Source organism: Thalassophryne amazonica, chromosome 18 (assembly GCF_902500255.1).
Source record: "Thalassophryne amazonica chromosome 18, fThaAma1.1, whole genome shotgun sequence".
Classification (NCBI taxonomy): domain Eukaryota; kingdom Metazoa; phylum Chordata; class Actinopteri; order Batrachoidiformes; family Batrachoididae; genus Thalassophryne; species Thalassophryne amazonica.
Genome location: NC_047120.1, coordinates 42978567 through 43005142, shown reverse-complemented (window position 1 = coordinate 43005142; position 26576 = coordinate 42978567). Strand labels below are relative to the sequence as shown.

At 40.5% G+C, this 26576-nt stretch overlaps 2 protein-coding genes across 2 annotated transcripts in view; one reads left to right on the top strand and one right to left on the bottom strand.

Annotated features, from left to right (window-relative positions):
* The window catches only part of skap1 (src kinase associated phosphoprotein 1), a 50314-nt gene extending 42053 nt beyond the window's left edge, over nucleotides 1-8261 (top strand). The window contains exons 12-13 of the mRNA XM_034193536.1: nucleotides 4980-5082; nucleotides 5430-8261. Coding sequence (XP_034049427.1) covers nucleotides 4980-5072 — 93 coding nt within the window. The 3' untranslated portion in view covers nucleotides 5073-5082; nucleotides 5430-8261. The remainder of the gene's footprint in view (nucleotides 1-4979; nucleotides 5083-5429) is intronic.
* Nucleotides 8109-25983, bottom strand: snx11 (sorting nexin 11). The gene is made up of 7 exons (XM_034193535.1): nucleotides 25794-25983; nucleotides 24180-24234; nucleotides 23835-23921; nucleotides 15835-15935; nucleotides 15430-15525; nucleotides 15110-15337; nucleotides 8109-10968 (listed from the first exon to the last, which is right to left on the bottom strand). Exons 2-7 carry the CDS (start codon nucleotides 24201-24203, stop codon nucleotides 9606-9608), a joined length of 1899 nt encoding a protein of 632 aa, XP_034049426.1. The 5' UTR covers nucleotides 24204-24234; nucleotides 25794-25983; the 3' UTR covers nucleotides 8109-9605.
* Between the last annotated feature and the right edge of the window lie 593 nt (nucleotides 25984-26576).

Here is a 26576-nt window from a genome sequence, read left to right as displayed (position 1 = left end):
GCCATCTCTGAGACTAAAAGTTATTGTTTCGCCCCCTTTCTGATAATCTGTAAAGCACGTATATGTTGCCGGCCCTTTCCTCACTAAAACATAAGGTTGTGCTGCATTCTTTGCCCTCTAATTTATGTAGCCAGAATCAAAACACATGAGCTCTACAGGTCAGTTGTCACATTCCTGTATTCCCACAGCCACTCATGGAGAACGGCAGGATGGAGAGGAAAGAGATTAATGGTACAAACCCATTCGGGGTCCTTAAAGCTGGCAAGCTGCACTGCCACCTCTCACTCCTTTGCCCCCTCCCCTTTTTCTCTCTCTCTTTCTCTTCCTTTGTACCCTGTCCAACCAAAACCCAGAGAGAGGGAGATGGGTCAGCCAATCCAGTGCATTTTATAAAGTCACTTCATATTTGGCCTTAGTGTACAGTTCCAGGCTGTAAATGGGAGGCGAGCCTGTGTCAGACTTTGAGAACATGGACACCAGTGACACCTTGTGGCTGTTTCTGGTACTGCTCTTGTGCCTTATGAGAACAACTGTCTTGTAGCTCAATCACTTGCAGAATCACAGTCAGACAGTTTGATTTTTGGGTTTTGTAGTAAATTATCTCACCTCGTATTTAAGGGACTGCTTGTATTCCTTCCACGTTATCTGTGACAGTCATTCTTTTGCTTGATAACACTTCTACAAGCTGCTCTGGCCTGCTGTCCACAGGTCACACCAACTGAATGGAGCCCAAGAAAAGGGAAAATGGGAACACAATCATATGGGAAAAGTCAAGAAAGAGAGACAAAGAGAGGGGATCCCTTTATTCTTTTGTGTGTGAACCCTGTCTCCCCCCCGACTTTCTCCTTTTCTCTGTCCCACACCCATTTAAAGACCCCTAGCTGCTATTGTGGCCATAGACACCAAGATGCTATAGACAGGCAAGACATCCTATTTACCACACAAAGTAGCAGGGGGCGAGTCTGGGGTTTGGGGTCATGCAGGAGGCAGCGGTCATCCCTCGGTCAACTACAGTAGGTCATTATTCAGCCCAAGCCAATAGCCCAGAACCATGCCCGAGTATCCCACCCCCAATCCATTCTGCTTAATTATTATAAATGAGGGGCGGTGTAAACAGCCATCATTACAGACACTCAGTGGCATACACAAATCCACTTTAAATTGCTATTAAGTTAAGGAGCTATCTGTAATCCCAGGCGTGCATTAGAAGGAAGCGAGTAGGTTTTCTTTTTATTAAATCTCATCGTCCCTGAGATATTTTCAAATGTTCTCATACTCTGTCATGTTTCCAATTTGAAGCCAGTTCAATGATTTAATTAAAAGCCCACTTGGAAAAAAATGAACACTAAATAGCCATTTTCAATCTCCGCTTGGGCAGAATTATTGCCAAGTATTTCCTTTTTTTTTTTGAATGGAATCTTTACACCAACAAAAATGCACGGTTTTCCAGGCATTATCTGGACTCTTGTGGTGATGTTAAGGAAGTCTACCTGCTTGAGCAGCGAGGAGGTGCCTGCTAATCTGATTGCGGGTTACAGATCGCAGGCTTTTGTTGAGCAGAGGTGTCCATGTTTCTTTGTTAGTGCGAGCAGTGATGGAAGAGCTGCAGCTCTGCAGTGTGTCTGGTGACTGTTTGGAGATGGTTCAGAGAAGCGCAGAGGAAGAAAAGATGGAAAAAAGAGGATGCAAGTAAAAGGGCTGTTACAGGAGAGTTGGAAAGACAGAAAAAGGAAGATAGTAAGGAGGGGGTGCGAGATGAGGAGGATAGGAAAGAGAGAGGGAGGGAGGGAGGGAGAGATTGTAACACCCAGGCGGCGGGTTCAGCGGCGGGGCAATGAGAGACTTCCTGCGCTCCATCACGCCCAAGGCCTGCCTCAGTCAGCTGGTGGCCGAGGAAAGATGCCTCATGTGTCAGGCTTATTAGCACTCTCCCTAGTTTGTATGCATTTGGGATCGTACGAGCATGAACGTGTGTTTCATTTACAAATGTGTGTGTGAGATGAGAAAGGCAGGAGGACGCGCATGCAAAAATTTCATTGTATTTATTTATTTATTCCCCCTTTCATTTTTTTTGTTTTTGAGACAGAAATGTGTAAGGTGTTTTTGGGCTCTTGTCTCTCACTGTGTCCACCCAACCTCAACTCACCTTCTCCCGCTTCAGGCTTGGGTAGCTGTCAATCTGTCCTCCGGTCGGGAACATGACTGATGGGCCTATCAGAATGCCACCATTAGCCAGCCCCCTGAGTGGTAAATAAACGATCGCGCTGGTACACTGCAGGTGTTGTCATGGCAACCCACTCTCAGTACCAGCCCCACCCACGCTCATTCTCAGCTCTCTTGGCAGAGGAGTCACCAGGAGGTCAACATGTCAACGTGCCGCAACGGCCACGACACGGCGCTGTTTGCCCCCTTCTTCTCCATTCTCATCCAGACTGCAGCAAACAGCGGCTCTGCCGTGGCATCTCTCACAAATCATTTTTACAAACGCAGAAAGGACACCATGGTGTCTCCTGTTAATGAGGTAACATCAACGCTCAGCTGCTTGGGTGCACATCTTTTACTTTTGTTTTTTTTAACTACCGAGGACGAGCCGATGCTCTCCTCCATGTTGATGGAGAACGTTCCTTTTCAGACACATACCAAACTATTTGAGGAATTCTCAAGCGAGCAGAAATGTGCCTTGTGTCTGCCCTCAATCTCTTCAGCATTTTCAAAAGCGCAAGGCGCAACAACACCCCGACAAACCAGCCTCAAAGACAAAAACGAGGAAAACAAACAGAAGGAAGAAGACATTGAGGAGTTAGCGTAGCTTTTGTCATTTGGATAATTTACTCTCCACGCCTCTTGGAATGCCCCTATTACAGCAGGTGTACTCTGGATGAACCCATTTCAAGTATGAGGAAGATGGACTCTGCACGCCTGACAGACTTCCACCGCCATTGGCACCCACTCTGTGATGTAGCAGTTGTATTAAAATGGCGGCGCTGATAATCCAAAAGACCTTTCTCAGAGAGAATTTGAGACCGACTGCACAGATGGGCCACGGAGATAAATAAAACGCTCTGTCACTACGGTTGGTGGAATAGGGCTGTGACGCCCCCAAGGGAGAGAAAAACTGTTTTGCTCCCTCTCTCCCCCCTCCGTCCTTCTGTCTTTTCTCTCCTCTGCTCACGTTCTCTTGGATGAACACCAGAGCCAGGTTTCGGCAGCCAGGCATTTCCCTCTGCGCTGAAACGGGTGTGTAAGTGGACCTTTCCCCTCACAGCTTTATAAATGCTAACATAAAGTGGAATAAGGTTGTCAGGAAGCATATTGGAGCGTCACAGTCACAGGTGTCAGGGAAATGATGGAAAACCTGGTTATTTTGGCTCCACCACCATCACCACTCTTTAGCAGCAGGACAGCCTCGAGTTCTTCTTGCTGAAGAGTTGAAAATACAGGTCAGGCCGCATGTGTTGGCACCTTACGTCGCCGAAGACAACTGGTCCATCTCCTCCTCTTGATTGTAACCATCTATCTGCAGACAGGTGAAAAGTGGGCGTGCCCTTGGGCCTTTCCAGCCACCGGGTCCTCAGTGATGTTGGATCATGCACAAAGAAACAGAGCGCAAGTGATGCTCCTCATCTGCAGTACGCATCATGACAGTGTGTGCATAATTTTACAACCGCACCTTCAAAACATCTGATGTGAAGATTAAAAAAAAATCCTTCTTGTGGATGTCTTCCATGTCAAACTTTAAATGCTATTGCAGAAGTCTGCTCACGTGACTGCATGTACAAAGTATGGGCTCCTGTGTGCACTTTGGCATTTAATCTCTTCAGTACTGAGATGGAGTGTTCACAAAGCTGTTCTCAGTCTGCTGGACGAAACAGATGAGCTCTGTTGGCAAGCTGGATGGTTAAGTGACGGCAGGCCGGAGCCTCAGCTGGCCTACATGTTCCGCTGCACATCGACCAGACGCGGTCAGACGATCATGAGATGGTTGATGAAACTCAAGTTGTGGAAAAAAAAAGTAACTGAAGCACTTGAGCAATTGAATTAATGTACTTTTTTCTATTACATGTGGAAGCCTTTTTGCAAAAGATTGCTTTTACTCTTTTAATATATTTACAACTTTGTTGCATTTTTATTATATGTACATTCATCATAAGATCACACTTTTTTGGTGAATTTATAAAAAGTGAACAACTTAACAGAGGCACATTGTAAAAATCCACTGAATCAATTAAATTTAAAAATTAAACATGTTAAAATAAGACACAAGGTCAAATTTTAGTGTCAGATTGCATAAATTATATTTTCTATGGCATTGTGTTGAATGCGTCCTCGTTCTCACTCACAGACGTTTGGAATTTTAGCCGCTTACCATTTTTTATGTGGAAAGATTGACAATAATACACAGTAAAACCTTAAAAAAGAAAGTTTCTGCACTAGTTTCTTGTTACTTCATTTAGAAGTCTTACTTTTAGTCTTTTTTTTCAGTCAGTATCTTAAACCGTAATAGCCCAGACTGAATGTCATATTTTCTTTACACAATACCTAGAAAAATATGTCCTTTTAATCAAAATATAGAAACAAAGACACTTGAATGGGGGAAAATCACGTGGGCAGTTCTTATAGTGTTGGAAAACCAGCTTTTATGTTTGATGTCATGTATTTAATAGAGTCACAGTAGTCTGGTTTACCATTCCCCTCACTTTTGAATGGAACCTCCTGAGGCTCATAATCCAGAATCTTGTTGAGTTCATACTGCACAACAGCTTTTTAAACAAAGACAAGTTATACCATCTTGCATTTTAGTAGCCACTCAAAAGCACCGGGGCCTTGCAGAATTGAGGTTCAAATCATTCTTGTCTTAATATGGAATAAGATGCACTTTAGACTTAAATTAAAATTTAACACTGCTGTTAAATTCTGCCTTGTTTACCGTGGATCGTTTAGAGACGTTCTGATTGTTATCTCTTCATTTTGGGGTGCAGGAGTACAACATTCATGGCTGGTGGGTCGGCGAGCTAAACGGCACTGTGGGTATTGTCCCCAAGGACTTCCTGCACCCTGCTTACATCCTGTGAGCTCCAACAGGTACTGGGGTACTCTCTTAACATCAACATTATGGGCCATTACTGCAGCCTAATACACAGAAACAGTCCCTCTGGTACTCATCCAGATTGCCGTTGAGGTATATTCAGTCGTTGACCTGCGGTTTATGGCATCTGCTGGCTGGAAGAAGTACTACACACAGCAATCTAAAGTGCAATGAGCAACGGCTGAGAATAAATATGAGCAACAAATGCATGATTACAGCGTCAGCTGTCCTATTTAGGAAAATGATTCCCTAATACTGTTAGATAGGCAGAGCTTAAAATGAATACTGAATTATTCATGCATGTATCGCTGATATATATATATATTTTTTATTCCTTCCACAGAGCTGCTGGTGACACCTCCGGACATGAATTTAAGAGACGCTTTTATCAGATAAGCTTTTATAATTTGGAAATTACTCTCCCTCATAAGATCAGAAGAAGGTGCTGACGTGCTACTTATTTGCACACAAACCATTTGCCTCCACTATTGCTGTGCAAACAGAATAATTAATTTTAATACATTTTTAACAACTGTTTGGTAATTTGTTTGTTTAAATGACTTCCTCTGTTGAGGTTTCTGGAGTATTTTAAAATTAACAGATACAATGGGCAAAATATCTTGTATGACGCATATCTCAAATGCAACAAATAATCTTATAATGGCCCTTGTTGCCATGACAGCAAGTTAAAAATTTCTAAATTGTACTGGTAATCACTAGGTGGCAGTAGTGGTGTAATATTTTGTGAAAGCATGAATTCATGTGTTGAGAATGTAGAGCAATATCAGATATTTGTAAGTATTGCATATAAAAAGCAATTTATTTGAACTGAAAATGTTTTTATTTACATGGACACCATTTGTTATTATTCCCCTTGGAAATGCATGCTAGAAAATAGATCCCAAAGAGACGCCTTAACTCTAAATATTTATTCTAAGCCACAAATTTCTTTTAACTGCTGACGTTTCATAAACTAAATGTGCTAGAATCCAGAAAGACCAAAAGCTGCACAATCAGCCTGTTAGATGGTTAAGATAAACTCAGAGAACATCTTGGGTTTACGTAAATAAATTAATATACTTTAAGGCCTTTTTTGGTCACCTATGATGTAGATGCTCCCTTGTTTTCACTTGGGGTTGCCACAGCAGATCCAAAGTGGATCTACATAGTGATTTGACACACGTTTTATGCCGGATGCCCTTCCTGATGCAACTCCACATTACATGGAGAAATGTGGCAGGGGTTGAACTGGGAACCTACCACACTGAAACCAAGCGCACTAACCACTTGGCCCCCACCCCTGCTTTGTCACCTATGACATAATTTAAAAGTTACAGAATTATTGTTGGTCCCCCACCCCCACAAATAAATGATGATCATTTCTGAAATTACCATCATTTCTTGATTCCTTAAAAAAAGTGTCAAAACTCCTCCGCAATGTGTGAAAAATGCTCATTTTCAATATTATTTTATGTTAATTATCATTAATGTGAAATATGATTTTCTTCAAACTACGTGGATGTTGTCACTGCTAAGTGTCACTTATAAGGGGTTAATAATTTGTGAGATCAGGCATAAAAAACTCATCATCTTAAGCCAGTTGTATGTGATGTGAAGGATTTTTAATAGTTTATATTAAGTAAAATCTCTCTTCTACTGTTACATTTATTTTATTTCTACTGTTAATAATATGTTAGTATAACATTTGGGTGCCCTTGGACAAATCCCGTATTTTATTTTTATGACATTCATCAAAGCTAAATAAATAAAGCTTTTTAAAAATCTAAATTGCTGTTTATATAACCAATCTACATATAGATAAATACAGAGGATTATATAAACAAATAAAAAGCATGCTTTTTCATATAAATATTTTTAAAATTCTGCTCTTTATTTTGTAACTTAATGTATCTTGACAACATGGTCCAAATTAAATTAAAAACTCAAAATAACAGGCGACATAAGTATCCTATTTAAAGTATTCACAGTGCTCCACTTTTTCCACATTTTGTTATGTTACAGCCTTATTACAAAGTGGATAAAATTTACTTTTTCCCCACAAAATTCTACACATAATACCTTATAATGACTGTGATTTTTTTTTAATTTTTTTTTTAGATTTTTACAGATTTATTTAGAAAAAACAGCAAGAGGATTTCAGATTATGGTCTTCTCGAACATGATACAGAAGCCAAAAACAATCCATTCCAGGCCAAGTTTCCTTACTTTAGATGGTTCACGTGCAGGCATCGCATTGTGGAGTTTTAAGAATGTCTAATATGAAATCCCAACAATTTTTATTTGTAGCTGGTAGATAGGAAGTGATATTGCATGACTTGTTAAAAGTAATACCAACATATGTATCCTGTACCTTTAAACATTATTGTTATGCATGTCTGATTTTGTTAAGAATTTCAGAGACTGTATTGCATCTGGATGTTGTGGACAATGGAGAGCCCATGGCCAATTTGAGAAAGTGATTCACGAGTCTTAAATTTAGAAAAGTAAATATAACAAGCCATGTTACAGAAATTCCATGTGCACATTACAATATTTTTTTTCCCCACAAGAAGGATTCTTTTGCATTATTTTTAGACAAGTAGTTAAGAGTTGTGTGCTTTGAGAAGCTCTTTTTTAATCTTGTTTTGATCACTCTCTGTTATTAAGAAATACACTTGATAAGGTGTACAACAAAGCTGCATATATTTGTACACAAACTGACTTACATCAGTGTGTCAAAATATTACTAAACAGGTTACATTTTCAACACTGTATGGTGACACCCCCCCAGCAGGTGCTTTGAGTAAACTATTAGTAATGAACACAGAATAGAACAGGTGTTGGTTGATTTTAGGCCACTTGTGTGTGTCTAGTGTCTGGACACTATTGTTGAGGTAAATATTTTTCCACCTCTTTACCGCAGATTAATCAGCGGTTACATCAACAGTTGGGATTTTATATGATTGACATCAAGACTAACACACAGGACTGCATGCACACAAAAGTTGTGGACACATCATACAACCAAGTGTAGAATGACTTTAATGAGATCAATTACAAAACTATGTTATCTGTTAACAAGACAAAATTAGACATGGGCCATAATGACTACAAAAGATAAATCAAACTTAAGCTGGTCTCCTATTGGTGATTTGTGGCCCTGATTAGTTTCCATATATATATATAAAAAAAAAAGGAAAGCTGGCCTGGTTATTCACAACAGCATTCTAAAGTTGTGTGTCATATTATTATTATTATTTTAAGTCCTTCAACGTACTGTTATGCCTTTTTAAAATTGCCACTTGGGGATAAATAAAGTGATCTGAAATGAATTGAATTTATTCACCGGGTTAGTGCTGATTATTAGGGATACTGAATGCAGTCCCATGACACAAGGGCTTCTGGGCATGCTCACATTACTGTGTGCATGTTTGTGCACTAATGTCTGTGGTTATAACAAGATGTATACACAAAGCTACAATTAATCCGTTAACAACTGAAAATTGTCTTCTGCTGAAGAGTGTGGCATAGCTTTCATGGGTTTATGGATGTATATGAAATTTTCAAAAAAGAATTGGAGAGGTCAATGAAGAGTGAGTCTTTGAACGTACCACCCTGCACACACATTGACTGATCACTGTGCTTCGCTCTGTGCTGCCTGGTCCGGTCATTTTCACAGCCCACTTCACAAATAACACATTCTTCATTGTATTTTAATTTTAGTTTACACTGTAGCCTGGCAACAAAATAACTGAGATACCCAATTCTCATTCAAGTGGAAAGTATTTATTTCAAGACGCACTAAAGAAAGCCATCTGTAAAAATAAAATAGATGCATGATGTGTGGGGTCTGGTAACGGTCCAATATGCAACAAATATTCTATATAGCCTATGTGCTAACCTCCATGGTACTTTTGCCAGAGTGATGAGCAGAGCTGTGTGCCTCAACATGGAACTGCTACTAATGTCCCCCAACTCCCTCGTGCACAATGCTGTGCACGTGCGCTGCCTGCTCCAGTCAACGTACCGCTCTCCACAATCTGCTTTCTATTTTAATTTCAGTCTCATTTCATTTTCATTTGGTGTCTGGTTAGTTTTCTTTTTTTGATGCCAAAAAAAAAAAAAAAAATACACAATCACCTGTCAAAAATCTGCAGTAGGAGACCGTCTAAAGACACCATTTTTTGTGGTTGGGATCCACAGCAGAAAATGTGTCAAAATTACTACTGTACACAAATATTTAAAATTTCAACTCAGATATACAGCACTTGCAGGGAAAATAATATTTTTCCATCCAACAGAAGAATGTTTAAGCATGGTCAGTTTGTGTAAGCATGTTAGACATTTGTGCTTTTGAAGATAATGTTTTATTTGACAAAGTCTGCAAAAATTAAAATCCTAATATTGTCTCATTTTCATGGTGAAACATATCTTTGTTCGATCACATCGCTACTATCCGGCCCAACGAGGACAGCAGCCCTTACAAGGGCTAAGTGATTTCGTAGAGTTCAGATGTCAATCAGCTGTTAAAATGGCAGGGGTTCATACCGTCGCCCTCTTTTGAGACATCCAAACTCAGGGAGGAGAGAGAATCCTGCTCTGCACAGTTCCTGTCAGCCATTCCAGCGTCACCGCTGCTCTCCAGAATGCTGAAGTCACCATTCTCAGTCAAAACTAAAGCAGCTACAGGCGCGACTGTCTGAGCATCCAGGGATTTAGTCGAGTCACTGGTGTTTATTATGTACTGCGAGTAATCATCCGGCCCCTCCTGAGTACTGTGCACGTGAGAAATGTTCTCATTTTCCACAAGGCGTCCATTCATCTGTACCTCTAAAATGCTGGAGTCCTCAGCTTCTGTGCAGCGAGTGACCTCTGCAGGAGAAGTCATCAGGTAGACATTTTCGATTGGGATTGCGTCCTCTGTCTCATCACAAATGCTGTCTTCATCAGTGACCTTGATGATACTCTCATTTGAAGACAGCAGCACTGACTGGCTGTCCTCATCGCTCTCGTCTTTAGTACTATTCTTAATCAAATGTACTTCTTGTTCCACTCGCTTTTCTTCCAGCTGAGCATCCATTTGTTGGATTGTGTCGACACCACATTCCATTTCGGGAACATTGCACATTCTCAGGGGCTCCTCGTGTACGACCAAATGAAGTGGTCTTTCACTTCCCCAGTTTTCACTTTTTTCTTTTATGGCATCTGTTTTCCTGTCTGAGCTCTGAGGCTCCTCCAGACAGCTGGCAGCTGCAACACCGCCCATAGCGTTACCAACGTTTCCCCAACTGTTAACCTCAGAGACGCTGTTGTGTTCTAAACCCTGCCTCTGTGGGCAAACATCTTCATGGTGGTCTATCACCTCCAAATCGCATGTGACATCATTTAAATCCACAATGTGGCTCACATACCTTTCTGATAAATCTATCTCACTGCTGATCAGCTCCAAATTTACCTCACTAAAATCATCCCACTGAACAGTTTTCTCTTGGACGTCTGGATCAGGGTCACTCTTACCCTCCTCTCCTAATGTACACTCCTCTTGAAACAAGCAGTCAATAGCACAGACATCGTCAAAGCTCGTCCCCATGGACATATGCACCTCCACTGGTGTCTGTATTTGACAGGTCTGTTCTGAAAAACAGGAACTTCCAGATTCTTCATCATTCTGGTTGTCGCCCAGGAAAAAGGTCACTTCTGTTGGGAGACTGAGTTCACCAATGGTCTCTAGGTTTTTGTTTGCCTTGAGGACACTGAGGTAGGTCTTCTTGAACTGGGAAGCAGCTGGGACCTTATTGTGGACCTCTAGTAATCCCTCCAGAGGATCAGTGTCACGGGAAGAGAAAATATTAGAATTGGAGAAAGGCTGATGTGGACCCGGGCTGAACATTGAAGAAGTAGAAGAAGAAGAAAAAAAAAATTACAATTGCATATAACAAATCATTAGAAACTTTAAACATAAATCAGTAACACATTGGCTCATATGAGGGTTCATGGACTCTCTGCCTTCAAAATGATCATTTGATGCTACAGTTTATTGAAGGTGAAGAATCTCACTTTAATGAGTTTCTTGTATTTAACCCTCCACAATTCACATGATAAAAGTCTCAGGAATTCCTGGAAGACTGCAGTGAATGTTCAGTATGTACTACTTTTTCATATGAAAATGTACATATTTTGTTTGCAACCTCACTATTGCATAAGTGAGAGGGGGAAGCAAATATAAGTAAAACTGAATAATTATCCCTTAGACAAGCGAGTCCCAAATTGAAGCTACTGTCGGTGGGCCACAGCCCCCTGGTGGGCCATGAAGGTACTGCAAGTGGGCCATAAGAGGCCATGAAAATAAAATTGAGGTCTATGATTTTCAGTTTTGTAATGAAGCTTATATATATATCTTAAGTTTGGTAATTGCTGCTTTAGACTGCTGAAATCTGAAACTTAAATTTCTAAATTCACGAGTTCCTAATGTAATTGAAACCTTGGGGTTCAGTTTGTTTTGAAGCATTAATAATCTGATCTAATTTAATATCATCTATCAATCAATCAATTCAATCAATTTTTTTTTATATAGCGCCAAATCACAACAAACAGTTGCCCCAAGGTGCTTTGTATTGTAAGGCAAGGCCATACAATAATTATGTAAAACCCCAACGGTCAAAACGACCCCCTGTGAGCAAGCACTTGGCTACAGTGGGAAGGAAAAACTCCCTTTTAACAGGAAGAAACCTCCAGCAGAACCAGGCTCAGGGAGGGGCAGTCTTCTGCTGGGACTGGTTGGGGCTGAGGGAGAGAACCAGGAAAAACACATGCTGTGGAGGGGAGCAGAGATCGATCACTAATGATTAAATGCAGAGTGGTGCATACAGAGCCAAAAAGAGAAAGAAACTGCATCATGGGAACCCCCCAGCAGTCTACGTCTATAGCAGCATAACTAAGGGATGGTTCAGGGTCACCCGATCCAGCCCTAACTATAAGCTTTAGCAAAAAGGAAAGTTTTAAGCCTAATCTTAAAAGTAGAGAGGGTGTCTGTCTCCCTGATCTGAATTGGGAGCTGGTTCCACAGGAGAGGAGCCTGAAAGCTGAAGGCTCTGCCTCCCAATCTACTCTTACAAACCCTAGGAACTACAAGTAAGCCTGCAGTCTGAGAGCGAAGCGCTCTATTGGGGTGATATGGTACTATGAGGTCCCTAAGATAAGATGGGACCTGATTATTCAAAACCTTATAAGTAAGAAGAAGAATTTTAAATTCTATTCTAGAATTAACAGGAAGCCAATGAAGAGAGGCCAATATGGGTGAGATATGCTCTCTCCTTCTAGTCCCCGTCAGTACTCTAGCTGCAGCATTTTGAATTAACTGAAGGCTTTTTAGGGAACTTTTAGGACAACCTGATAATAATGAATTACAATAGTCCAGCCTAGAGGAAATAAATGCATGAATTAGTTTTTCAGCATCACTCTGAGACAAGACCTTTCTGATTTTAGAGATATTGCGTAAATGCAAAAAAGCAATCCTACATATTTGTTTAATATGCGCTTTGAATGACACTAATCTAATTGAGAATAGCTACAGTAAGGGATTCCATCAGTAGGGAAATGTTATTGAGATGTTTGACAGAAAATAAAAACTGTTACTGTTTAAAACATTTAAAAGCCTGATGCCCAAAGTGTGTTCATATCAGATCAAACTGTCTAAGTTTCCTGTATGGAGCTAAATCAAGGCCAAACGTTTTGTAATCTGAAAATAAAAAAAGATTGAAAAAAATAAATTTTGAAACTGAAAATTAAAGTTTTGTTCTTGAATTTTATAATCATTTTAAAAAGTATTATCAAAATAAAAATAAGTAAGATATATATTTTTCAGTTTAAATAAATTTTTGATTCAGCTCTGTAATTTTTTGATCAAATAATTTCAAATAATTTATTTTCATTCATATTTCTTTTTTTTTCACCTTCAGATCTTTTTTCTCTTTCAGATCTTATTTTTTCAGTTTCAAACTTTTGGCCCCGTTCTGGCGTGGGAGGGCGTGGCTTCGATTGAGAGGGGTGTGGAATTGTGAGTGACAGGAGGGGAATCAGTCCTCACATGATGTTGCTTTCAGGAAACGTGGGTACTTTGATAAATGACTTAACACTTTCGTTCCACTGTATTGTCTTGATACCTGTAAATAAAGTGATGCTAAAGATGTCTATTACAAGTAATTCTAGACCACTCTTGGTCATTTTTGATGCTTAAAAACTGGAAAATATGCAAGATTGTAAAGTTTGACACCTATACCTAAAAAAACGATGTGTCCTAAATCCACACAAGACCTTGAACGCAGCGCAGCATCGCCGCATCGCCGCATGAAAATGAGGCAGGTCGCTCATTTTACAGGCTGCAGTGAAGTGTTACGAGCTTTCTAAGTGACACACAGAGAGACCTGGCTCAGCAGATCTGAAGGAAGCTTTAATATGGACAGATCTAAGCAGACCGCTGGTAAATCCAAAGCCGCCCGGAAGCGCGCTCTGGCTACCGGCGGTGTGAAGAAGCCTCGCCATTACAGGCCCAGCACTGTGGCACTCCGCCAGCTACCAGAAATCCACTGAGCTGCTGATCCACAAGCTGCCCTTCCAGCACCTGGTGAGAGAAATCGTTCAGGACTTCAAGACCAACCTCCGCTTTCAGAGCTCCGCTGTGATGCTCTGCAGGAGGCCGGCGAGGCTGACCTGGTCGGCAGCTTGTGGATCAGCATCTTGGTGGATTTCTGGTAGCGGTGGATCTCTCTTAGCGCCACAGTGCCGCGCCTGTAACGTTGGGGCTTCTTCACACCGCCGGTAGCTGGAGCGGTCTTCCGGGCGGCTTTGGATTTACGGGCGGTCAACTTTGTTACATCGTCATTAAATTCACTATCTGGTACAAAATACAGATCCACTGAACCAACTGCTACACATCGATCACAATAAACAGCTTTATCTCGAGGGTTTAAAGCCTCGTAATAAGCTTTCATTCTCTCTGTTTTCTTTCACGCGCCAGCCGAGTAATAATCCACGATGGAGACGGGAGCAGAGTCATTATCTTTCAAAGGACCCACGTTTCCTGAATGCAACATCATGTGAGGACTGATTGCTCTCCTGTCACTCACAATTCCATGCCCCTCTCAATCGAAGACACGCCCTCCCACGCCAGAACGGGGCCAAAAGTTTGAAACTGAAAAAATACGATCCGAAAGTGAAAAAAAGAAATATGAATGAAAATAAATTATTTGATCCAAAACCATTACAGAGCTGAATCAAAAACTTATTTAAACTGAAAAATATACATCTTACACTTATTTTTATTTTGATAATACTTTTTAAATTATTATAAAATTCAAGAACAAACATTGAATTTTCAGTTTCAAAATTTATTTTTTCAATCTTTTTTTTTATTTTCAGATTACAAAACCTTAATTTTCAGTTTCAAAATTAATTTTTTCAATCTTTTTTATTTTCAGATTACAAAACTTTTGGACTTGATTTAGCTCCATATTCCTGTATCTGGAACGCTCTCCCCATGAAGCCCATCCAACTAGTGAGACACTGAGAAAAGCACTGTGATCTACACCTTTGAAGGGATTTTTTTCCCTACAGCTCCATCTTCTGGTGGTTTGGTTAATGTAAACTTTTTTTCACGCTCAATGGAACCATAGACAGTCACACAGACAGCTGAGTCATAAAGCCAGGTCTTCCCTTCAAATGCACTAAAAATGATTATTTTTTATTATGTTGCACATGTATCTTACTTACATTAAGGTCAAATAAATAAATCCACATTCTCCACCTTAGGGGTCATCAAACCTGCTGTTGGAGGTCACCTGCTCTGCATGTTTTCCATGTCTGACAGTCATCAACTCATTAGTCCGTTCCATCGTTTATTAGTTCTTAGTGATTGGCTGAGTACACCTGACTTAGTTAATCAGCAGCGAGTGGAGCAGAAAGAGAACTCATGGAGGGCAGGCGCTCTTCCAGCAGCAACTCATATCATACATCTCTGACTCTTACCTCTCCATGGACTCGTAAAACACTGAAGCCAAACTCTGATCCTTGACCAAGTCATCTGTCTGAGCTTGCGCTAAGCCACGATTGGATGAGGCGTAGGTGAGGATGGCATCGGTCACCGTGTAGGGGGTGTGGCCTTCCACACAGTCCTGGATGTGGCTGACTGGCAGTTGTGTTTGCAGGAAGAGGTGGAGTTGGCTGTCAGATACACAGACAGTCATGTGCACCACCCTGCCAGCAAACAAAAATGTCAGTTAAAATTTGAAATCACAAACACGCAAGAGGCAGCAGGCATTATAAATATGAATGCAAAAAGAACACACTTGTCCAGAAAGACCTGAAGTCCTTTCCTTCTCCTCTCCAGAAAGTCTTCATTGCTGAAAGAGAAGAAGGACTTGCCTGGAAGGTCTGGGACTAGCCTAGAAGGGTGATAATAAAGCATTAAGCCCTCCATGATTTCATAATTAAGGTTTATTTGCTTCAAACAACCAGATGTGACTCTAGCATCTCACTATGTTCCTGATGAAACTCTGAAAGCACTGCTGGAAGAGAACATCCCTCCACAGACACACTTTAAGTGCAAGAAAATATTTTAATTCGGTTAGACTGTATGACCTCTCAGATGACTGTGATGTAAAATTACCTTGGGCCTCCAGTCCACATGGTATGTTTGTGTGATGCAATATTAACTTGACAGGATAAAGTGCTCGCTTGCTACAACGACTTACACCAAACCAGCATTCTTCTGCAGCTTCTTCTTGAACCACACAAATTCACTGTAGCGCCGACGAACACATGATGTCTTGGCTGTGAAGGCTTTACTGTTGGTCTGTGCATGCAAGGAAAAAAACAATTAGATTCAACAATATTAAATTACATGACAAATTATTTCACATTAAATTCACAAACTTGTAAAACTCACGAATAATAATCACATACCAGATTTGTTCCATTAACGTTTGACATAATCAATTATAAGCAGCACTTGTGTCATTAAACCGCATAGATGAGTTGTAGAGATGAGATTGCATTTTTCAGTGAGCTTCCTGTGTTGCAATTGTGTAACTCACTTGTATCCACGGCAACAATAAAATAAAAAAACTTGGTGTACTACACACATGTTGGTTTTTATATTACATTTTATTCAACCATTTTAATATCTTTAAAAAAATCATTACACAGTGTTGAGTTTAGAAATCTCCAGATAAATATGTTTTCATTGCCTTTGAAGTACATTTATATACAAGAACGTTAGGTGGGGATGGACTGGTTGTAAGCCTAGGTGGCTGCTATGCAGGAACCAGGGTGGTTTCATGGTGTGGTGGGTGCGATGACGTGCAGTACCAGAGCATGCTCCCAGACTTGACTTGAGTTCAAGAACCATTTGCCAGGCAGCTTACAGAAGATTGTAAGGGCAGATAAAAGCAAAGACTGTTGCACTGTGAGGCGTGCACTGAGGTATGTGAACTAGAACTACTTGTTTGTTGGAGTGTAACAATCCACAGCAACCATAAAAAAGGAACATAGGCACATTAGGGCTGCACCTCTAGATTATTTTAGTAATCAAGTATTCTATTGGTTATTCTGGCGATTTAATCGAGTAATTGGATAAAAAGTATTTTTCAATTTCAATTTATTTTCATTTATATAGCACCAAATCACAATAGAGTTGCCTCAAGGCACTTCACACAAGTAAGGTCTAACCTTACTAACCCCCAGAGTTTCGGTGTAGGCTCTCAGTTGTCCAGGTGGTTTCCATAGTAGAGAACGTTCAATCTTCGACTGGACTTCGACTAGTCCAGTCGAAGATTCAAGCTTCTCTACTATAACCCCCAGAGCAGCAGTGGTAAGGAAAAACTCCCTCTGAGGAAGAAACCTCAAGCAGACCAGACTCAAAGGGGTGATTCTCTGTTTAGGCCATGCTACAGACATAAATTACAGAACAATTCACAGGGGACTAGTGAGGGAAGTACTTTTGCATTTTACACAACATCAATACTCTAGGGCTCTCCCTACTAAGCAATGGCACAATGTTCCTGTGCCAGTGTTTTACATTTTGCTGAAATGGTGAAATGTGGATTCTGTTTTGTTTTTCCCCAACTTGTAAAATTGAACCATTTTCGAGTTTTTTATTTATTTTTTTAAGGTTGGTGGACTGGGTCCTGCGTTAAATTTTTTTTCTTAATCTCTCTTTCTCTGCAATTCAGCAGATTCAGTTTGACTGGAGGTTGAACATGCAAGCCTCGCAGTCAGTTTTTAAAATTATTATTATTTTATTTTATTTAAGTTACAGTGCTTGTGAAGCGTTGTGTGTTGTCCAAAAAAAGCAAAACACTGAATGCGAGTCTGAGCAAAACACAGAAGAAAGAGTGGACTTTTGCTGAGAGGATCTTTCAGAAACTGCCAGTGTGTCCGGGGACGGAGCTGTGACTCCTCCAGTGTGAGCGGAGTGCTGAGAGCCCCTCACACCGGGCAGAGAGAAACAGCCGCCAGCCGAGTCACCCCCCACGTAGAGTGGACCGTGTGTTTTTTTTTTAAATAGACAAGCACATTGCTTCACTTTAAATACGCAGTCATTTCAGATGATCAGCGTGGACCCTCTTTCTCTTAAAAGGCTTTATTTTACTCTGTGTATCCCGTTGGAAAGCGGTATCTTTTGGATTAGCCTTTACGCGGTTTATGGGCATACTCTAGTCTTCTCTTTTTTTCTGGGGACATTACAGCACAACACACAGGCCTGGCATATGTACTACAATGCTAAACAAAGCTTTAAGGCACAGAATTTGCCTTGAACATTTTTTGTAATCAAATTATTCAAGTTACTCGACTAATTGTTTCAGCCCAAAGGCACATTACACACATTTCAGTTTGATCAAAATCAGCATTTAAATTACATTTTATTCAGCTGTTTTAAAAATGAAAATAAAACATTTTAAGTTAATTAATGGTTGATTACTGGATTGTTTGTTTACATGGAGTAACTAATTGTTGTCAATGTGACCACAAAGCCAAAAGCCACAAATATTCCAATTGTGTAATCCCCTGTCAGTCAATTAACCACAGACACGCATTTGCTGATACAAAGGAACCACATAAACACAAATATATGGTTATAGTCATGTGATGTCACATGATCTAAAACAGTTTCATGACTCACCACTGAATAACTACAAAACACCCAAATGTTTCTGCTGACACATTGCGAAACAAATCCTGTTGCCTCCCAACAACTTTCATCTACACAAATATCTTGTCATGCTATGTTCTATTTCTAAACTGCCTGTTGTATGGCTGGGGGGGCCTGGCTGCCTTTTTGTTTCTGTCTTTTGGTTTTCCTTCCAGGTGGCTTGCATTTGGGACTGAGTGGCTGTGTAGCTGAGGTTATCAGGACCTCACCCTGATCACCTGCGGCTCGTCAGGACTCACAGCTGTGGTGCATCTATATGGATTGGAACATGGTGGCATTTAAGACTGGAGTATACAGTGTGTATTTGCCAGAGACTCGACCTTGTGACCAGACGGGTGAGATCGTCGTCTCGGGAGCCATCTCATCATCAGTGGATGCAGAGAACGTCCAGGGTTTGATGCACGGTCTGTGAAAGAGGAGGGGGTGAGGTCTCACGCTCGTCAGCACACTTCCTGAGGTACGTTAGATTTTGTGACTAACATTTATACAGTCAGTAAATGTGGTGTCCCTCACACCTTTATTATATTGAGCTGTATGTTAGTCATGTATCGGCTTCCACTGCAGTGGAGTTTTGTGAACTGGATGTTCCATGCCTGCAGGTTGGGAAGCTGATTAGTAATCAAGCCAGGAAGTGTTTGCTGTTTGTACACCTTTAAGTGTTCTCTCTGTGTGTAGAGTGTGGACTCACATAATGGTTCCTTCTTTCACAGACTCGGTTTGTTGCGGCCACCTGGGGGGTGTCGGCGGGGTCCTTGGGTCCGAACAGCTTCTGGCTCCGGACCGTTAGCGCTGCTGGGAGCGCACCACGCCAGACCGCACTTTCTTTTGTTATTTTTTGTATCACTGTTATGTATTAAATTCAGTTAGCCTTTGTACCGTGCTCTGCTTATTTCATACTGGGTCCTTCAAAGGCTGGTCGGTTCTCCGAGCTGCGTCCGACACATAACACTGCCTACTTTCCAAAGTTGACTGCAGTATATAATCAGTTTAAAATTTAATTATAAATAATAGTCTCCAAACAACTACTGTATATGCACAGTGACAAAGTTTTTGCTACTTTCTTAATTTACTGTATTATTCATATTTGCGATATTTAATTGTTTCTGATGTCCACACAAATGACAAAGACAATAAGGCCAAACATACAGTTTTTATTTGATAAAGTTAAAATTACATCTAACACTAACTCTCTTTATGAAACAATAATTGGTGCAATGATACGTCAGCTCCACAATGTAATACGCATCATGATACACCTATCACCATACATTATTACATCTCTCTTCACACTAATGACACAGAACTTTAATCAGCGCCAAATATTTAACATTAAAGCAACAAATTATTTTAAGGTATTGGTTGTAATCCTCAGTGTTCCTATTTGCACATTTTATAAATCATTTATAGTTCTTCCATGCAACAGCTGACTTTTAATGACATCATGATACTCATTAAAAAACCCCAACACGAGCCGATACAGAAACCACATTACAAATATCGCAATACACAATGTATTGTTCTCCAATTAGTGATTACTCTGAACCTTTTATGCAGTAGGAGACGAATAATCTTAATGTTCTTTGACACTTTTACAAAGACCAAGTTCTGAAAGTGGTTTTGGGTTGACTGAAGGAGGAAACTTGCACTGTCAAGCAGAAGGAACATCAGTTGGAGCTTTTTAACAGATTGAATAGCTGTCCATGTCGTTGAAGCCAAATGTGTGTTAATTCTAGTCTGAGCAGGTTCTTGATCAGATGCCTTTTTAGTGTTTGAACAAGTTTCTTGTAGGAATTTCTGTCCACAATACTGAATGCACAGGTATGCAGTTAGTACTGTTGTCCCTTTGTAAACATGGGGAGTGGCAGCATTTTCACAGGGCAGGACTCTCAAGGAGGAAATGACATCATACATTCTCACATGAGACTTTGGAATAGTCCTACAGGGAGCATTCCTTACATAGAGTCATAGTGCGGCTTTGTAAAGTATGTTTTCTTCCCTCGCTAGTCCCCTTCTTCCATGATCACTCAGTATTTGCGACTTGTGTACTTCAGACACATTTACCATACAGTAACATATGGTTTGTATTACTTAACGATTTACAGAAATTAAGTCCAGAACATATTCAGTGACTTAGAAATGTTCATATATCCATCTGCTGGCTTGTCTAATGGAAGCCATCTGTAAATTTACCAAAGGGTGCCAATAACTGTGTCAGTTGCACAATTTCATTTCATAGTATGAAATAGAGGTGGAACCAATCTCGGTCTGAGCTCCTCCCTCAGCAGATGGATCCACAACTTTCTGACCAACAGAGAACAAGAGGTACAGGTGGGCACCCGCTACTCATCCTCACTCACCCTCAACACCGGATCCCCCCAAGGTTGCGTGGTGAGCCAGATGCTGTTCTCTCTGTACACATGATTGTGTGTCCACATCAGACAGCACCATCATCAAGTTTGCTGATGACACAGCCATCGTTAGACTAATCTCCCACAATAAGGAGGAGGGTAGAGAAGCTTGAATCTTCGACTGGACTGGGTTGCTTGACGTGAGGACATTTTGCTTCAAATAGCAGAAGCTTCCTCAGCTAAAATTCTTGCTCTGGTGGTCTGACTTCTGTCTTGACTCTTGTAGAGAAGAATAATCAAGAAGTCACAAAAGCTGGAGTTTTAAACCTAACCAGACACCCTCCTACCGAGAGGCAGACTGCTATAGGCCAGTGACTAAACAATAGCTCTAATTAGTACCTATTGTGCTCTAGTTAGCACCCTCCTAATGACAGGGCAGCTGTCCCTCCTAATGATGGGACGGACCCTCTCCTGATGGCTCCCTTGACGACTCTGCTGATGACGTGAATGACTCATTACCATGAACAAAAGACTGAAACTGCTTTGACCTGAGTACCCCATTGTAAACAGGGGATAAAGCGTGTCTCAGACCCCCTCCCCGGTTAAGGTTGGGTTTCAAACATTTCACAAAGAATGCCTCCTTGACCCCTCTCTCAAACCATTTCTTCTCTCTGGCTAATATTTTAACTTCCCCATGGAAACCACCTGGACAACTGAGAGCCTACACAGAAATAAGGAGGAGGCCTATAGGAAGGAGGTCTCCCACCTGGAGAGTCGGTGCCAGGAGAATAACCTCTTGCTGAACATCAGCAAAACTAAAGAACTGATTGTAGACTTCAGAAGAAAGCAGCAGAGCGACATCAATCCGCTCTATATCTGGGGGTCCGAGGTAGAGAGGGTGGAGAGTTTCAAATATCTCGGTGAAACCATCTCACAGGACTTGTCCTGGTCACGCCACAACAATCGGACAGTGAAGAAGGCCAGGCAGCGTCTGTTCTTCCTCACACGACTTAGAGAATTCCGATTCCCCCTCAGAGTGCTCAGGAACTTCTACACTTGTACCATCGAGAGCATTCTGTGTGGGAGTATCACCACCTGGATGGGCAGCTGATAACGATGTTCGATAATGATACTGAGTTTCAGCTCGGGACATCCCTAGTAGTGTTCAGGAAAAACTTCCTGAAACATTTTTTGTGTATAGGATGAAACCTCAAGCAGGCCAGACTCAGTAGAAAGACCATCTGCTTTGTCATGTTAACAAAAGAAATTTGTCAAAACATGCAGCAATAGAAATGTTGCAGCTAAGCAACCACATATAGTGTAGTGTTCATAGTAACAGATGGTTGAAAAGACAACCAGGAGCTGAAGATTAGAAGCATAAGCTAAATGAATTTAAGGCAATTCAAGTCTCAGTAAAATCCAGTGAGTCAGGAAGACTGTATTGATAACCGATCAGTTATTGACGTAGGACATTCGCCAGTTCTCATCCCAGTCTTAATGCATCGCCAGTCTGCCCACAAAATACCCCATATCCTGAAACAAAGATCTGGATTTAAGAATTCCACCATAGATGTCCGAATGGAGAAGAGTCGCATTCACAGATATGACGGAACATGAGTTCCATCATACTATGTGTCAGTGCGCATGAATGAAAATAGCCCTCGTGCACTGCATCATGGGATCGTCTGTAGGTCTACAGCTGACTGTCATGGCGCCCATGTATGTAATCAAAGAGGGATGCGGTAGTTTTAAGCCAATTTTGGACTCAGATGATGTACCTGGAGCTGTTGACTTTGTGACACAAAGGATGTGCACAGTTTGAGTGAGCGCGCAGATGAGGTGGAGCAAGAGAGAGACTCCTTGAGCGAGGGTGCTGCAGACTGCCAGTGCACGGAGGAAGAGTTTAATATGTATTTTTTTTCCCTCACTTTAATTTGTACTCAAAATATGATTTGTGTGTTTGCACAATTATTTTTCTGTGCTCAAAATATTTTTCTGCACTCAAAATTTTCCACTGTTTGCTGAGAAATAAGGCACAAATATAACGCCATAGTTATTAACTCACCATTCGAGGCCGCAACAGTAGCGGAACTAAAAAGATGAAGTGCAGAAATACAAGTTTAAAAGGCAATAAAAAGTATCTGATAGAGAGGTACATTCAGACTGACTCGCACTTATGACTGATTGTATACATCTTGCTTCTAGGAGTTACTACCTTGTGAGTGATGATGGTAAGTAGCACGTATTTCGAGGTTATATATAAAATGTTCATAAAATACTTCACATTTGGCCTTTTTCCACAAAAAAAAAAAAAAAAAAAAAAAGCTGGTGTAATGGGGATAATCTTGACTACGCACCTCACAAGTACACCAGATTTGATAAATATTTGTCAATATCGTGGCCGCAATTTTGCCGCAAGTTGTGGACAAAACTACTACATTCCAGTGAACCTAAATTTCTTAATATTCCTCATTTTTGCACGGGGGGACTGGTATAATGGTTAACATTTTGGCTATGTGTTTCTGACGTGTATGCCAAAGTGGTTTCAGTGGAACATGAAACATTGTTCCACTGAACAATCATGTACGTTTTCTTCCCCCTTGCAAAATGGCTGCTGCAGACTTGGTGAGAACTTACTATACTTTCCCTTATTTCCAGCTCTTTCAGTATTGTGAATCCACTTGTTTCTAAGCATTGCATTCTTAGAAAAACATAGAACTTCACATGTTTATGCCTGAGATGGTTACTGAAGCATCCAGGGGACACAAGTAATCAAGCATTCTGAGCCTTTTGTCCATTTTCTGAGTGAGTCTGTGAGTTTGCAGCTGGCATACATTTCCCACAATCCCCTGCGTGACCAAAATCTGATATGTCAGGTGTGCATTCCCGCTATTCTTTCCCAATCCACAGGAACTACCAATCCTCCTCAGAGTGGTAAGACATCCATCCATGGTGCCATGCTTGAGACTGTCACAATTTGATCAGAAAAAAACAGCTTCACTTGCATTTATTACTGAACATATTTTACATTCTGTACTTAAAATCCTTTCAGGGGTGCCATAAATAAATAAATGAATAAATAAAAAAGTTGAGTAGGACTGCACTGTCTACTTACTCCAAGTTCAACAAATTACTCCCTGACATCTTAAAATACAGCATGTGCTTAAATTCCACATGGTAAATGTATACTCACATGGAGGAATATTTTATAATCCACATATGAATTCCACGAGCCTTCATTCTGAATGCGGGGATCTTGGACCCGCACTGCAATAAACTCCTAAAGAAACAAAACAAAAGACACCATTTGACAACTTTTCTCAAAAACTGATGTACAATCAGTGTTGTGATAAAAAATAAAGGATTTAATGCTTAAATGGAAGTCAAGAGATGAAGTTCCTCATTATTTTTGAATACAACAGAACTTCTGAAGAGCTTTGCCAGTAAATGAATATTGAGAGTGAAAGCAGTCAGAAATGTTTAATCATTAACTCCAGTGACTGTTAAAAGTTCGGGAACGAGTGTGAGTTTTACTTACATCCTCCTCTTGATTCATGATCATCCTATCGATTGTTGTACTGCATACATGCCATCTGTTAAAAAAGAGAGAGAGAAGAAACTGGAACCGAGGACAGACTGATTCATGCTAAAAAAACAAAAAAAGGCCATTCAGACAGAAATCAAATTAAGTCACACTTATAATTATTAATCTTGAATTTAAAGAGGACTCAAGCATACTGAATTGTACACGATGGCTTTGTTGAAAGTGTAACGACTGTCGCTTCTGATAATCTTCTGTGAGTGTAAAGATGATGTTTAACAGAGTTGATGTTGAAGATCATGTTTTAATAGAACAAATCAACATTCAATGAAGTGAATAGAATGAATAAACATATACATACATACATACATATATATATATATATATATAGAGAGAGAGAGAGAGAGAGAGAGGGTTTTCAATCACGTGACCGATTTGCTGCAGGACAGGTGCCGTTTCCATTCTGGATTACAAGGAGGCTGGCGCGTGATAGAAAAATGGACATAATGTACGTTATTACGATGCTTTAAATCCTCGAGATAAAGCCATTTATCGTGATAGATGTGTAGCAGTTGGTTCAGTGGATCCGTATCTTATACCAGATAGTGAATTTAGTGGTGATATAACAAACTGGCCGATAGTGTCACACTGCGATATTGTGAACTAGGAAGCTGCTGACCAGGTCAGCCTTGCCGGCCTCCTGCAGAGCATCACAGCGAAGCTCTGAAAGCGGAGGTCGTCTTGAGGCGCTAGAAGGGCAGCTTGCGGATCAGCAGCTCGGTGCTCGAGGACCACAATGTAAATAAGCATCCGTATTGGAAGCGTTCTTGTGTTATCCTCGGTAGTATTTTTATGTATTCTTATATAATTTTATTGCCAAATAAAATAAAATAAAATAAAATTCTGGGAGCAGTGGATTTCTGTTAGTGGTGGATCTCTCTCAGCGCCACGGTGCCATGAGGTTTCTTCACACTGACATTGAAGCTTCTGCAATTGTTCGCCAAATGCACGTAGCGTATCACAGCGGCCACCGCGTTGTAATCCAGAATGGCCGCGGGACACAAAATGACGCGACCGATACGTCACATGAAAACTCTATATATTTTAATTCTGTTTCCGTATTACACACACACACACACACACACACACACACACACACACACACACACACACACACACACACACACACACACACACACACACACACACACACACACACACACACACACACACACACACACACACACACACAGTGTGGCTGTTGTTTTCACTTGGGGTCAAAACAGCAGATCGGCGGTAGATCTACATGCTAATTTGGCACAAGTTTTACGCCGGATGCCCTTCTAACGCAATCGTGTTGTGCTGGTTCTATAACACCGTCATAACCGGTAGAAGTTTGAGACACCACCTGGTGACTGTTAATTACACACTATTCTCCATTGATACTTTAACAAAAACAACGACAAAACAAGTGAATTAAACATTCATTTGTAACCTCGTGTTGCAAAACTTGAGCTTTGAAGTGGTCTGAATGGTTAACCGCAAAACAATAATGCTGGACGGTCTGGTTAAAAAAATAAACTATTTACAGAATACTTCCAGCCGACTTACTTCGACAAAGTGACGGTGTTCGTTTTCTGGTATCGTTGCGGTGTTGGTAGTTGTTCTCACAGATCTATGGTTGTTCTGTTTGTGGACGTGTTTGAAATAGTTCGACAAAAACTGTAGCCTTCCTGACTCGAACGTCTCTCCATTTCGCAAGTCACAAGGACGCCACGCCTCTTACGTCACACGTACGTATTTCCACAATGTAACGGAAGCTGTCTGTCCCAAAAAAGTAAAATGGTATGGAGAAAGTTGTCATTATTTCTGAGTTTTTAATGTTTCTCATTTCCAAAACAAAACAAAACGAAAAAACAAAAAACAAACAAAAAATTGATGTTTACAATGTATTTCAATCCATTTTTAAACTTTGTTTTTCAAAGTAATGTTCTACATTATACATGTTATACATTTTAATGTAACTAGAAATAGCTGATTATTAAAAATATATATTTGAGAATTCATAACAATTTCAGAACGAAAGATGGAGAACATTTTTAAGTGTTTAAAAAAAAAAAACTACAATAGCTGCAATGGAAATAGCCATTACATTAAAAAAACAAACAAGTCAGTGCAATGTTATATATATATATATATATATATATATATATATATATATATTTCCTTCTTATCATAGTTGAGTATTTCGGTTCCCAGTTTATATCACGAACTAAAGCGCTCCAGAAAAACCTTCCCCCTGCAACGAGATGTTAAAAAAGTTAACACCTTTTACGGAGCAAATTACAAAACCAGTTATAATGTGTACTTAACCCACTTTTAATTTTGCTAACA

Excerpts from the sequence above, each read along its gene's own strand:
- snx11 (XM_034193535.1), bottom strand. The coding sequence starts at position 24,203 with ATGATCATGAATCAAGAGGAGGAT. Across the intron at positions 15,936-23,834 it reads ATTATAAAATATTCCTCCAT|ACCAACAGTAAAGCCTTCAC; the intron begins GTGAGTATACAT and ends TTGCATGCACAG. Across the intron at positions 10,969-15,109 it reads TTTTACGAGTCCATGGAGAG|CCCGGGTCCACATCAGCCTT; the intron begins GTAAGAGTCAGA and ends TTCAATGTTCAG.